The sequence below is a fragment of the Salvia miltiorrhiza genome, unplaced genomic scaffold (genome assembly GCF_028751815.1).
Source record: "Salvia miltiorrhiza cultivar Shanhuang (shh) unplaced genomic scaffold, IMPLAD_Smil_shh original_scaffold_209, whole genome shotgun sequence".
Taxonomy (NCBI): Eukaryota; Viridiplantae; Streptophyta; class Magnoliopsida; order Lamiales; family Lamiaceae; genus Salvia; species Salvia miltiorrhiza.
In genome coordinates this window covers 209,757-222,812 of record NW_026651501.1, presented here as the reverse complement: position 1 = coordinate 222,812, position 13,056 = coordinate 209,757, and the positions used below count along the sequence as shown (strand labels likewise).

Below are 13,056 nucleotides of genomic sequence, written 5' to 3'. Positions count from 1 at the left end.
ATCATAACATGCTCTTCACATAAACATATTCATGAAGCATTTTAGAACATTAACATCTTTAAAACGTTGAAACTGCAGTTACCTTCTTTCCTTGATTGAGCACGATGCAATGGAATGTTGAGCGGTGCCATATGAACCCGTGTAAGTCTAAAGAATCAAACTAGACTCGACTCTTTAGAATAAGGTTTCTAGGGTCAGAGCGAACGAACCGCTCTGATACCACTCTGTCACATCCCACTATCCCAATGACGGGTTAACAGGGGTTATGACTTGGGGTGAACAATAAGAAATGGAAATGGACAATTACTTAACATTAAAGTATATGAAAATGTCACTTATAGATAAAAAGCTAGGATCATATATGATCATTTGGATACTTATAAAACATACACATAAAAGAGAACTGATTAAGGTGGTTTACCCAATAACACGTGTCACAATTTCATAACATAAAGTTATCCTAATCAAAGTGTTTTGCAGCGGAAAACGTGTGAGATATACATATGAAGATGTATACTCAAGGTTACATTTCTTGAAATGTCAAAGGAACACCCGCTCAACATCATTCCATTCCATCAGTTGCTCAACCTGCACATTTAGAAATACATGCAGGGCTGAGTATAAAAATACTCAGTGGGCATAGCCGAAAATACAACATGCATACATATATAAATTGAACTGCCATAACAGTAACACACATGGGTTTTCTTAAATGACATGTGCTTACTAAAATATTTCTTTCATTTTCATAAAGTCGATCGGCCGATCATTTTCCTTCATATGATCCGTATCTGTTCCTTTCTGTCACGCGCCGGGAAGGAGGCCTCCTTACCACGGACGCCAAGACCGGTCGCAAGCGACTCGCGGTCTCCATAAGTGTACACGTTAACCCTAGCTAGCGACCTTTGTCTAGCATAGGATCCCAATTGGATTTCCTTTAAAGTTGGCGAACCAACACAGATAGGATACATATAAAAACATAAACATTTTTGGCAGTCAATCATTTCATAAACATTTCATTTCATTTCATGAACATTTCATTTTCATTTCATAAGAGTCATTTATCATTTGGGCATAATAATAAACTGAAATTAACAGTTAAAATCATCTCATGCATATATTCGTATAAGAGGCCTACGACACGCAGGGGATCTCTATATACGTATAGTAAAAGTAATGCCCACCTGGTTAGGCAAAGCCTGAAGATCATAATCACATATAAACCTGTCTTGGGAAAGCAGTGCTAATCCCCCTGGTCACAAAGCCTACAAGAAATTCTATTCTTAATAGGTCTCGTGAAGCTAATCTTAATTCATGGTGAAGTGCTTAATATTCTATGATTCACTTAGCCGGGTTTTCAAAATTTAATGAATAAATAATTGAAAACATTTCTCTTGAGTTAAGAACACCAACAATATTCTTACTCATCTTTCTTTAATAATTGGAATTATAAATAAAACCAATTAAATCATAAATACTTTTTATTTCATGGTGCAAATGAAATGTCATGTCATGCTTAGCATATGATAAGTAATTACTTAAAATATGCACTTAATAATAATTTAATATTATTATAAAAATTATCCTTTAAATAAATTAATCAAACTAATAATAGTTCAATTAATTAAAAATAAGAAAGCCCAATTTAATTAATTGAAGGCAATCCAAAGTCTTTAAAAATAATTAATCAAACTAATTAATAGTCTAATTAAATAAAATAGGGAAGCCATTTAAATAGATGAAATAGAGCTCATGCTTAAATAAATAATAGCCCATATAAATTTAAAAGATGAGGCCCATCTCAATAAAATATGAATGGCCCAGACTGAATAAAATAAATCGGGCCCAGCTAAATAAAATTAAAAATCGGCCCAAGCTTTTAAAAATCGCAGCCCAAATCTATTTAAAAATCGAAGCCCATCACTCATAAAAATCGGCCCAAATACTCGGCCCAAATCCCTCAAAACCCAACCCTAAAGCCCAACATTCCCAAGCCCAAACCTAGCCTAGCCCAAAACTCCCTCCCTTCTTCTCCACCTAACACACGCACGCACACACTCACACATCTCTCAATCGGCGCCAGCAACCGCCGTCACGGTCACCGCCCGACATCAGCGGGCAGAGCCGCCGTGCAGCGGCCTCCTCTCTCGACTGCTCTCACGGCCGCTGGAGCTCGCCGGAGCAACGGCGACAACCACTACCCCTCGGTTCTCTCTTCTCTCGGCTGAAACAGGCCTGACATCCCACCGCGAAGAGCGGCGCCCGAGCCCTAGCTCCCTCTCTCTCACCGTGGCCGGGCGACAGCAGCGCCGCTGCCGTGCCGTGCCTCCGTCCACCTCCCGACTCGATTCAACCGTCAACGACAGCGGCAACAGAAAAACCATCCACCGCCTCCTCATCCCTCTCTCTCTCTTTATCAGAACATCACCCTCGACTCTCCCTCGTCCCTGCCCTTGGCCGGACAGCAACGGCGGAGCCGTCGTGCCCTGGCCTCTCCCTCATTCTCTCGACTTTCTCAGCTAGCAACCAAGCAACCCGACTCGACACAGCAAGTATGGAAATAAGGAGATTCAAAGCTACAAACTTTTTCTCAAATTATTTTTTTTTATTACTCGAATGATGTATAAATGTATGCTTGTGTCTCTGTGCTTCAATTCGATATGCATAAAAGATATGCACTGACGATGAGATGAATGAATGTATGCTTATGCCTCCTTGCTTTTGGCTCAATTAAGAACTACAATAAAATGGAATAAGGATTTAGAAGTAAAACCTTTAGAAAGGTTTCGGCTGGGTCGGTTTGCTTGAATTTGTGTGGTAGCTGAAATTGATTCACATATGGTATATTCATTGAGGTGGAGAGTTTGTGTTGTAAGAAATAAATTATGAAATTATGATTGCAGTTCTTACCTCTGCACTTGTTCGTTGGGTTTCCTTGTGAGAGTGAAATATGGCAAATTGTGTGGGAGATTGAGTAGAAGTGGAAGGGGATGGGTGAAGTATATCAGTGGGTGTGCTGCAGTAGGCATGCTTTTTGCAGGGAGTTGGTGGTGGGAGTGGGTAGTGTCTTAGTGATGTTAACTTTGCAAAAAGGAGGGAGTAGGTGGGTAGGTGGGTGTGTGTTAGGTGAGGGAGAGAAGTAGGTGAGAATAAAATAAAATAAAATAAAAATCTTCCGGGTTGTACTATGAAAACTGTAATAATCGTTCAGTGTTCGCTTAAATAAATAGTTCGTGAAAATATTTGAAAGCTAAATTAAATAAATATGCAATGCATATAAATTCAATAACTAAATTTACAAATGTTTTTGTAAATCATATTTATTTTTGTTGGAATTAAAAATAAATTCATTTTCTTTATATCCGGCGTGAATCATCTTACTTCTAAATTTCGAAAATAAATTCTAAATTTAACTCAGGGAAACGGGGTATTACATATTCCCTCCGTCCACTAATTCAAAGCCTACTTTTCTTTTTGGTCCGTCCACCAACTCAAGACCTATCTATTTTTAGTAAGTTTTATTCATATTTTAACTGGTGGGTCCCAATAAACAATACACTTTTTCTCCACTCAACTAATAAACAATACACTTTGTGGGCCCATTTCTCCACTCAACCGATAAACAATATATTTTGTGGGGTCCTTTCTCCACTCAACTAATAAAAATACTTTTTTTCTTAAAACTCGTGTTTTTTCATGTAGGTCTTGAATTAGTTGTAGTGACCCGCTCTTTTATATATTTTAAATCCAGTAATGAGTGTTTATTTTTGTCACACCCCAATTCTTGAAGGAATAAACTATAATCGAGGTGCGACTAAAATCATAGAAATAAACAAGGAAAGAACCTTGTGGAATTCAAATAATAGGATAAAAAGTCGGGGAACGCCCTTTGAGTGAAGAAAGACAAAAATCAAGTGATATTAATCAATCAACAACATTCTAAGCCTTAGGATCACAAGTTCGGTTTCATGCTTCCGATAACCAACGTTAATAACATAGAGCTAGAAGTTGAGAGTTTAAGCTCGATAAGAAAACATAATTCAGAATTTAACATAAAAGTCTTAAGTTGGAGAAATAAAAGACAAATAAGAGCTAGTGCAACAGCGGAAGACAAAATACGGAGTTGAACCCTAGCCTCAGCTCTGCCCCGTCAGCACCGACCAATCAACCTGAAAACATTTGAAAGAAATTTTGGGCTAAATACTAATGTACTTAGTGGGCTAGCATTTTTATAAATATTTCATAATCATAAGAGCAGTTTATCCAATTATACTTTACATGACTTAGAAGGTTTTAAAACAAAAATAACTTCTAAGCATGTTAAAACATTTTATTATATTGCGCGCAATTGTCACACTCCCTTTCCGTTACTCGCTGTGATCCCGGACCTTTTAGCCACCGACGGATCCATTACTCCTGCTTTACTTGGACTGAGGGCGTAACCCAGCCAAGCTCCCATTTGGGACCCAATGCTCCGGAACACATCCCGTCGAGCACCCTTATAACGCCTCATACATGATTAGTGCCCGATGGAGATCAACCCACCGAGTCAGCTAATAGGTGTACACAATTCTCAAACAACGTGTTAGGTCATAAGAGAACCTCGATCGATTAACTTATGCGAGCCTTAAACAGAGCAGAGTGCACAAAAATATTTATTGGATAAACAGTTTTCATTTCATTGAAATATTTAAGCTCAATAGCTAAATCATACATTTGGAAAATAAGCCCACCTGATTAGGCAATGCCTGTCGTTTATTCTTAACTCTGAATTGATATAGCAGCGCTAGTCCTCACGGTCTACAAAACCTACAAGAAATCTATAATCTTAATAGGTCTCCTGAATTAAATCTTAAGTCATGGTGAAGTGCTTAATATTCTATGATTCACTTAGCCGGGTTTTCAAAATTTAATGCATAAATAATTGAAAATATTTCTCTTGAGTTAAGAACACCAACAATATTCTTACTCATCTTTCTTTAATATTTCTCTTATTGCAAAATATAATGCAAATCATGTTATACTTAACATATAATAAGTAATTTACTTAAAATATGCACATAATAATAATATGATATTATTATGAAAATTTTCCTTTAAATAAATTAATCAAACTAATAATAGTTCAATTAATTAAAAATAAGAAAGCCCAATTTCATAAAACAATAATAGGGCCCATCTTTTAAATGATTGAATTAAAGCCCAGCACAATTATTAAAACCAAGGGCCCAACTGATAATAAAATTTCGCAGCCCAAAACTAAAAAAAATCGGCCCAACACTAATTAAACCCCGGCCCAACACCCAAGCCCACTCCCCATCCAAGCCCAACCTTCACCCTAGCCCACTGACTCCACCCTCTTATCTCCCTCAGCCGCACAACACTCACACACACATAGCCTCTCTCGTCTCTCTCTTTTCTCTCCATTCACGCCAAACCCCCTCCCCTTCTCTCCCCCAACTCTCTTCCGGCAGACGACGGAAACCACCGCTGAATACGCCGCCGCCCTTGACTCTCCTCTCCCTCAACTGCTCCTCTCCCTCGACTGCTCCTTCATGCCCGGCAACGAGCGCCGGCCGGAACTTCTCCCTCGTCTCCTGTCACTTCCGCCGCCGCAGCCACACCACCTGTTCCTACCCGACACCACCATCACCTTCTCCTTCTTCAGCCGACAGCGTGGCCGCCCTCGCCGCCCCGAGACAGAGAGCAGCGGTTGGTCGGACCGCCTGCCACCATCCCAGAGCCGGCTGCCATCCCAGTCTCTCTCCGCCACCGCGGCTCGGCCACCAACGAAGGACCACCCACCTCATCTCCCTCTGTACCCCCTGTTCTCTCTCCTCCTTGGCAACGACGGAACGCCGCTGCCTGTCTCCCTCTCTCTCTCACCGTCCTCGGCCCGACAGCAGCGTCTCCACGCCGCCGTCTCTGCCAGCCATCTTCCCCGACTCGACTCAGACGCACCGGCATCAACCGGCTCAACAAAAATAAAAGCTTTAAACCAAGTTTCCCTTTTTCTACTTATGTTTTCGTGAATGCAATGTTCTTGAAAGATTTCAATGTTTTGTTTAAAAACATAAACTTTATGATTTGCGATCTAAATATACAAATATGTATGCATATATCTGATGAGATGATGGACATGTGTTTGTGTTTTTCTGTTCGGCTAAGGATTGATGAATTTTGCATGAATTGAATGAGTTGGAAATATAAACCTTTCACTGATTTGTTGTTGATACACAGATGGATGTTTGCTTTGGTTTGGGGAGATTTCTGGTGAAATGAGTTTGGGGAGATTTCTGGTGAAATGATTTTGGAGAGCCGATGAAAGAAATTTGGTGGAGTAGTGAGTGAAGGAAAATTTGACTGATTTATTAGGTGTAGTGGAAAACTTGGCTGATCTGGTGTAGTGGAATTTGACTGCATAAAAACAAAAATAAATGGAAACAAAAGAAAGTGGACAAATAAAATAAAAGAAAGTGGAAGCAAATGAAAGTGGACAAAAATTTGATAAGATATCAAAGATATGATTTTATTGTGCAGATATAATTGATTGTCTGCACATGTATGTAAAAAAAAATATATCATGATATTGGGTGGTTATTAGTAACATAGATAAAATATCGGGACTGTAATAAATATTTCAGGGTTTGCTAAATAAATATCTCGAAAAAAAAAAAAAAAATACTTGAATGCTAAATTAAATAAATATACAATGCATATAAATTCAATAATTAAATTTACAAATGTTTTTGTAAATCATTTTTGTTGGCATTAAAATAAATTCATTTTCTTTTATCCGGCGTGAATCATCTTAAATCTAAGTTTAAATTAAATTCTAAACTTAATATAAATGGGCGGGGTGTTACATTCCTACCTCCTTATAAAAATTTCGTCCTCGAAATTGCATATCTGGGTCATCTAGTTTGGATACTAGACTTTCATTCCACTTAACTCTTGTGCGGCACTAAATCACACACGTACTTAATTCCCTAACAGTGCGACATTGTTTAGCAAACTAGAAAATTTTCCTCAAAAACTGGTACGTCATTATGTCGTGAAAACTTGTCTCGTCCTCTCCTGAAGATTGAAGAGGGATCTTTCTCTTGTTTAAAAGTATTGTAGCGCTGACTTGAGTAAGTCAACCAATTCGAGGATTGTATCAAATTCTATCATAAGAATAACATGTAAGTATGTCTAAATGTTTCGGCGCCTATATCGAACTCTGAGTTCGCGGTGACGTCCTTAGTAGCAGTCTTTCATCGTTAGTTATACTAACTTCTAACGTTGTTACGGACGATTATAGCGTAAATTCTAATTTCTTACAAGCAACATATGAAATGGAAGAATATGATACTCCAATATTGAATAGAGCTATAATCGACATGTCGAAAACATTAATCGTACCTGCCAGGTTTCCGTGATCTCCTGCTGCTCGGTGTTGGTTAAGGGCATAGGCCCTAGCGTATCGTGGTTGGTTCTGATTTCCTCTAGGACCTTGGTTTTGTCGTTGTTGGTTTCCAGGATTTTGTTGTTGGGGTGCTCCTCCTCCCTTCTTTGGGCATGTCGAGACATAATGCCCGGCCTCTCCGCAGTTATAGCAGACGTTCATTCCTTTCAGACATTCTCCCGGATGGAGTTTTTGACATTTTGGGCAAGGAGTTTGAACTATTGCTTGAGGTTGTGGGTTCTGATGTTGATTCTGATTTTGATTTGCCGTCCATGGTTTCTTCCCATTTCCAATGTTTCCACCAGTCCCTTCATTCCATTTTCTCTTTCCCTTACTACCATCTTGAGATGGTACAAATCCAAACTGTTCGGGGGATTTTCCTTTCTCCCTTGGCAACAATGACTCAATAGTGAGGGCTCTGCTCAATGTCTGCGCGTAGGTGAGATCCCCTTGACTTGCTAGGGAAATCGCTATCTCGTGACGCAGTCCGTTTCTGAACTTCTCTGCGCGTTTCTCATCGCTGTCCACCAACGTCGGAGCATATCTTGATAGCTGATTGAAGGCTCTATCATACTCGGTCACAGTTCCCGTTTTCTGTCTCAAATTCCAAAACTCGTTCTGTTTCTTTTGTCGGTAACATCCTGGTATATACTTCTCATACAATTCAGCCTTGAACTCTTCCCATGTGAAATTCTCCCACTGTTCGTCAGTCATAGTCCGCCTCACTGACTCCCACCAAAAGTCAGCTTCGTCCACCAACTGATAAGTTGCGCATGCCACTTTATCCTCATCGTCACAACGGATGTAGTTGAAGATCCGTTCTATTGCCCTAACCCATTTCTCGGCATCCGCAGGTTCGCCCAATCCATCAAACGTTGGAGGTTTTTCCTTGCGAAACTTTTCCTCGGCTGTGCGATTTGGTGCTACTTGTGGAATAGGCTCTTCGGGTACAAATCCCCTACCGCGCCCACGGCCACGTCCGCGCCCTCTACCACGTCCTCTTGGTGCACCTTCCATTCTGATTGACGGACGAGAATCAGCAGACAAAGAGACTCATTCGGCATACATACATACATACATACATATATAGATATACACGAGATATATCGCTTCTATAGTGTAACCATGTGAAAGACTAGTTCTACGTGGAAACTAATCTAAACTTAAGTGGAATAACTTAAGTGAAACCTTAATCTCATGACATTTCTTCTACGTTGTAACATATCTATGTTAAACGTTGCTATCTTATCATTCCTTACTTAAATCGATCAAGCGGAGCTTTCACGACTAACATTTCTAAAGTATCCTTGGGTAGTACTCAAACGATTTGTAAGAGACTCATCATTCATATCGTACAGGCAGTGGACCTAACACGATAACATAAATCTTTTCATTCATTTAATCATTTGTTTCTTTTGAAACCTTTAAACATATGGACAATAAATGCCCCTTTCATAAAAATTTTCTTAATCCGGAAAGATTAATGAAATCTAACTCGACCATAAATTCATTGATTCGTTAAGGGCTCGGGTAGTCCCAAACACGACATACATACATACATTGGTTATATGAGTTAAAGGCTCAAAATAACAATATGAAAGCGATAAGCAATTCATATAACATCATACATTGAAAGCGCGCACTTCTTAAAAACTTTGAAAGCATTTAAAATTATTGAAATTTTTAAGTCGTACCTTTTGTTGCGGCAGTGTGACGGCGAGCTGAGGGTCAACAAATTTTCTTAGAAGCCTAGAGGTACTATTCTAGACTCGACATTAGAAGCTTACGGTTATCAGAGACATGAAAGAAAACTTATGCTCTGATACCATTCTGTCACACCCCAATTCTTGAAGGAATAAACTATATTCGAGGTGCGACTAAAATCATAGAAATAAACAAGGAAAGAACCTTGTGGAATTCAAATAATAGGATAAAAAGTCGGGGAACGCCCTTTGAGTGAAGAAAGACAAAAATCAAGTGATATTAATCAATCAACAACATTCTAAGCCTTAGGATCACAAGTTCGGTTTCATGCTTCCGATAACCAACGTTAATAACATAGAGCTAGAAGTTGAGAGTTTAAGCTCGATAAGAAAACATAATTCAGAATTTAACATAAAAGTCTTAAGTTGGAGAAATAAAAGACAAATAAGAGCTAGTGCAACAGCGGAAGACAAAATACGGAGTTGAACCCTAGCCTCAGCTCTGCCCCGTCAGCACCGACCAATCAACCTGAAAACATTTGAAAGAAATTTTGGGCTAAATACTAATGTACTTAGTGGGCTAGCATTTTTATAAATATTTCATAATCATAAGAGCAGTTTATCCAATTATACTTTACATGACTTAGAAGGTTTTAAAACAAAAATAACTTCTAAGCATGTTAAAACATTTTATTATATTGCGCGCAATTGTCACACTCCCTTTCCGTTACTCGCTGTGATCCCGGACCTTTTAGCCACCGACGGATCCATTACTCCTGCTTTACTTGGACTGAGGGCGTAACCCAGCCAAGCTCCCATTTGGGACCCAATGCTCCGGAACACATCCCGTCGAGCACCCTTATAACGCCTCATACATGATTAGTGCCCGATGGAGATCAACCCACCGAGTCAGCTAATAGGTGTACACAATTCTCAAACAACGTGTTAGGTCATAAGAGAACCTCGATCGATTAACTTATGCGAGCCTTAAACAGAGCAGAGTGCACAAAAATATTTATTGGATAAACAGTTTTCATTTCATTGAAATATTTAAGCTCAATAGCTAAATCATACATTTGGAAAATAAGCCCACCTGATTAGGCAATGCCTGTCGTTTATTCTTAACTCTGAATTGATATAGCAGCGCTAGTCCTCACGGTCTACAAAACCTACAAGAAATCTATAATCTTAATAGGTCTCCTGAATTAAATCTTAAGTCATGGTGAAGTGCTTAATATTCTATGATTCACTTAGCCGGGTTTTCAAAATTTAATGCATAAATAATTGAAAATATTTCTCTTGAGTTAAGAACACCAACAATATTCTTACTCATCTTTCTTTAATATTTCTCTTATTGCAAAATATAATGCAAATCATGTTATACTTAACATATAATAAGTAATTTACTTAAAATATGCACATAATAATAATATGATATTATTATGAAAATTTTCCTTTAAATAAATTAATCAAACTAATAATAGTTCAATTAATTAAAAATAAGAAAGCCCAATTTCATAAAACAATAATAGGGCCCATCTTTTAAATGATTGAATTAAAGCCCAGCACAATTATTAAAACCAAGGGCCCAACTGATAATAAAATTTCGCAGCCCAAAACTAAAAAAAATCGGCCCAACACTAATTAAACCCCGGCCCAACACCCAAGCCCACTCCCCATCCAAGCCCAACCTTCACCCTAGCCCACTGACTCCACCCTCTTATCTCCCTCAGCCGCACAACACTCACACACACATAGCCTCTCTCGTCTCTCTCTTTTCTCTCCATTCACGCCAAACCCCCTCCCCTTCTCTCCCCCAACTCTCTTCCGGCAGACGACGGAAACCACCGCTGAATACGCCGCCGCCCTTGACTCTCCTCTCCCTCAACTGCTCCTCTCCCTCGACTGCTCCTTCATGCCCGGCAACGAGCGCCGGCCGGAACTTCTCCCTCGTCTCCTGTCACTTCCGCCGCCGCAGCCACACCACCTGTTCCTACCCGACACCACCATCACCTTCTCCTTCTTCAGCCGACAGCGTGGCCGCCCTCGCCGCCCCGAGACAGAGAGCAGCGGTTGGTCGGACCGCCTGCCACCATCCCAGAGCCGGCTGCCATCCCAGTCTCTCTCCGCCACCGCGGCTCGGCCACCAACGAAGGACCACCCACCTCATCTCCCTCTGTACCCCCTGTTCTCTCTCCTCCTTGGCAACGACGGAACGCCGCTGCCTGTCTCCCTCTCTCTCTCACCGTCCTCGGCCCGACAGCAGCGTCTCCACGCCGCCGTCTCTGCCAGCCATCTTCCCCGACTCGACTCAGACGCACCGGCATCAACCGGCTCAACAAAAATAAAAGCTTTAAACCAAGTTTCCCTTTTTCTACTTATGTTTTCGTGAATGCAATGTTCTTGAAAGATTTCAATGTTTTGTTTAAAAACATAAACTTTATGATTTGCGATCTAAATATACAAATATGTATGCATATATCTGATGAGATGATGGACATGTGTTTGTGTTTTTCTGTTCGGCTAAGGATTGATGAATTTTGCATGAATTGAATGAGTTGGAAATATAAACCTTTCACTGATTTGTTGTTGATACACAGATGGATGTTTGCTTTGGTTTGGGGAGATTTCTGGTGAAATGAGTTTGGGGAGATTTCTGGTGAAATGATTTTGGAGAGCCGATGAAAGAAATTTGGTGGAGTAGTGAGTGAAGGAAAATTTGACTGATTTATTAGGTGTAGTGGAAAACTTGGCTGATCTGGTGTAGTGGAATTTGACTGCATAAAAACAAAAATAAATGGAAACAAAAGAAAGTGGACAAATAAAATAAAAGAAAGTGGAAGCAAATGAAAGTGGACAAAAATTTGATAAGATATCAAAGATATGATTTTATTGTGCAGATATAATTGATTGTCTGCACATGTATGTAAAAAAAAATATATCATGATATTGGGTGGTTATTAGTAACATAGATAAAATATCGGGACTGTAATAAATATTTCAGGGTTTGCTAAATAAATATCTCGAAAAAAAAAAAAAAAAATACTTGAATGCTAAATTAAATAAATATACAATGCATATAAATTCAATAATTAAATTTACAAATGTTTTTGTAAATCATTTTTGTTGGCATTAAAATAAATTCATTTTCTTTTATCCGGCGTGAATCATCTTAAATCTAAGTTTAAATTAAATTCTAAACTTAATATAAATGGGCGGGGTGTTACAATTTTTGTTCATCAGTGAATGAAAACGGTTATTATTCTGATATGAATTCAGCTTATGATCCTGAATTTATATTGTTAAAGCAGTCAATGATATTATTTCAGAGTTATAACTGACTTAGCAAAGTCACGTTATTTATTTATTTTTTTAAGCGAGATGGAATTTGATTTTATTTTACTCAGGTCGGGAATTATTTCCGACTCAAGAAGTTAATTAAATCTGCGGATTTAATTTAGATATCAGAACAACGAACGAATTAAATCTATGGATTTAATTTAGATTCATTTTATAACTTATCGATTTTAGCGAGATATCACATGTCGAAATCGAGATTTATTTAAATAAACAGTACAAGCAAATATGAGCACGTGATTCACTTTACAATTACAGAATCACCGAGTCAGAGAAAATACATCAATAATTCTCCTCTACATTTTTTTTTCCTTTCTTTTTCTTCTCTTTTTCTTTCCATTAAACTTTGTTCCCCAACTTCTATACACCACTATCATTATGTTTTTTTTCCCCCCACCACACTCATGTATGCGCCAATGAACTATTAGTATCAAACCCAGCCAACAAACAGCTCTCAATCTCACTTCACTTCACCGAAAAATATCGAAGAGCAGTCCCAATTCATTCTGCTAAAATCTCAAGGTAAGGCTTGGCCTCAATATTCATTTT

The 13,056-nt window shown here is 38.9% G+C and overlaps 1 protein-coding gene and 1 long non-coding RNA gene across 4 annotated transcripts; both read right to left on the bottom strand.

The window, feature by feature from the left end:
- Positions 1-290: 290 nt before the first annotated feature.
- Positions 291-3,407, bottom strand: LOC131003369 (uncharacterized). Its single transcript, XR_009094617.1, has 4 exons — positions 2,911-3,407; positions 2,774-2,821; positions 1,185-1,265; positions 291-588 (listed from the first exon to the last, which is right to left on the bottom strand). It is a non-coding gene; the product is annotated as an uncharacterized LOC131003369 (long non-coding RNA).
- A 487-nt stretch (positions 3,408-3,894) lies between these two features.
- Positions 3,895-12,104, bottom strand: LOC131003368 (uncharacterized). 3 transcript variants are annotated; one of them, XM_057929881.1, is made up of 4 exons: positions 11,723-12,104; positions 10,244-10,319; positions 7,405-8,465; positions 3,895-4,169 (listed from the first exon to the last, which is right to left on the bottom strand). In XM_057929881.1, the coding sequence occupies exons 3-4, from the start codon at positions 8,462-8,464 to the stop codon at positions 4,165-4,167; spliced, it is 1,065 nt and encodes a 354-aa protein (XP_057785864.1). In that variant the 5' UTR covers position 8,465; positions 10,244-10,319; positions 11,723-12,104; the 3' UTR covers positions 3,895-4,164. The 3 variants fall into 3 exon arrangements, 1 of the variants encoding a protein (XP_057785864.1); XR_009094616.1 differs by lacking the exons at positions 7,405-8,465; positions 10,244-10,319; positions 11,723-12,104 and adding exons at positions 4,734-4,809; positions 6,213-6,582; XR_009094615.1 differs by lacking the exons at positions 3,895-4,169; positions 7,405-8,465 and adding an exon at positions 9,405-9,679 and having other exon boundaries at positions 11,723-12,081.
- Positions 12,105-13,056: the final 952 nt, after the last annotated feature.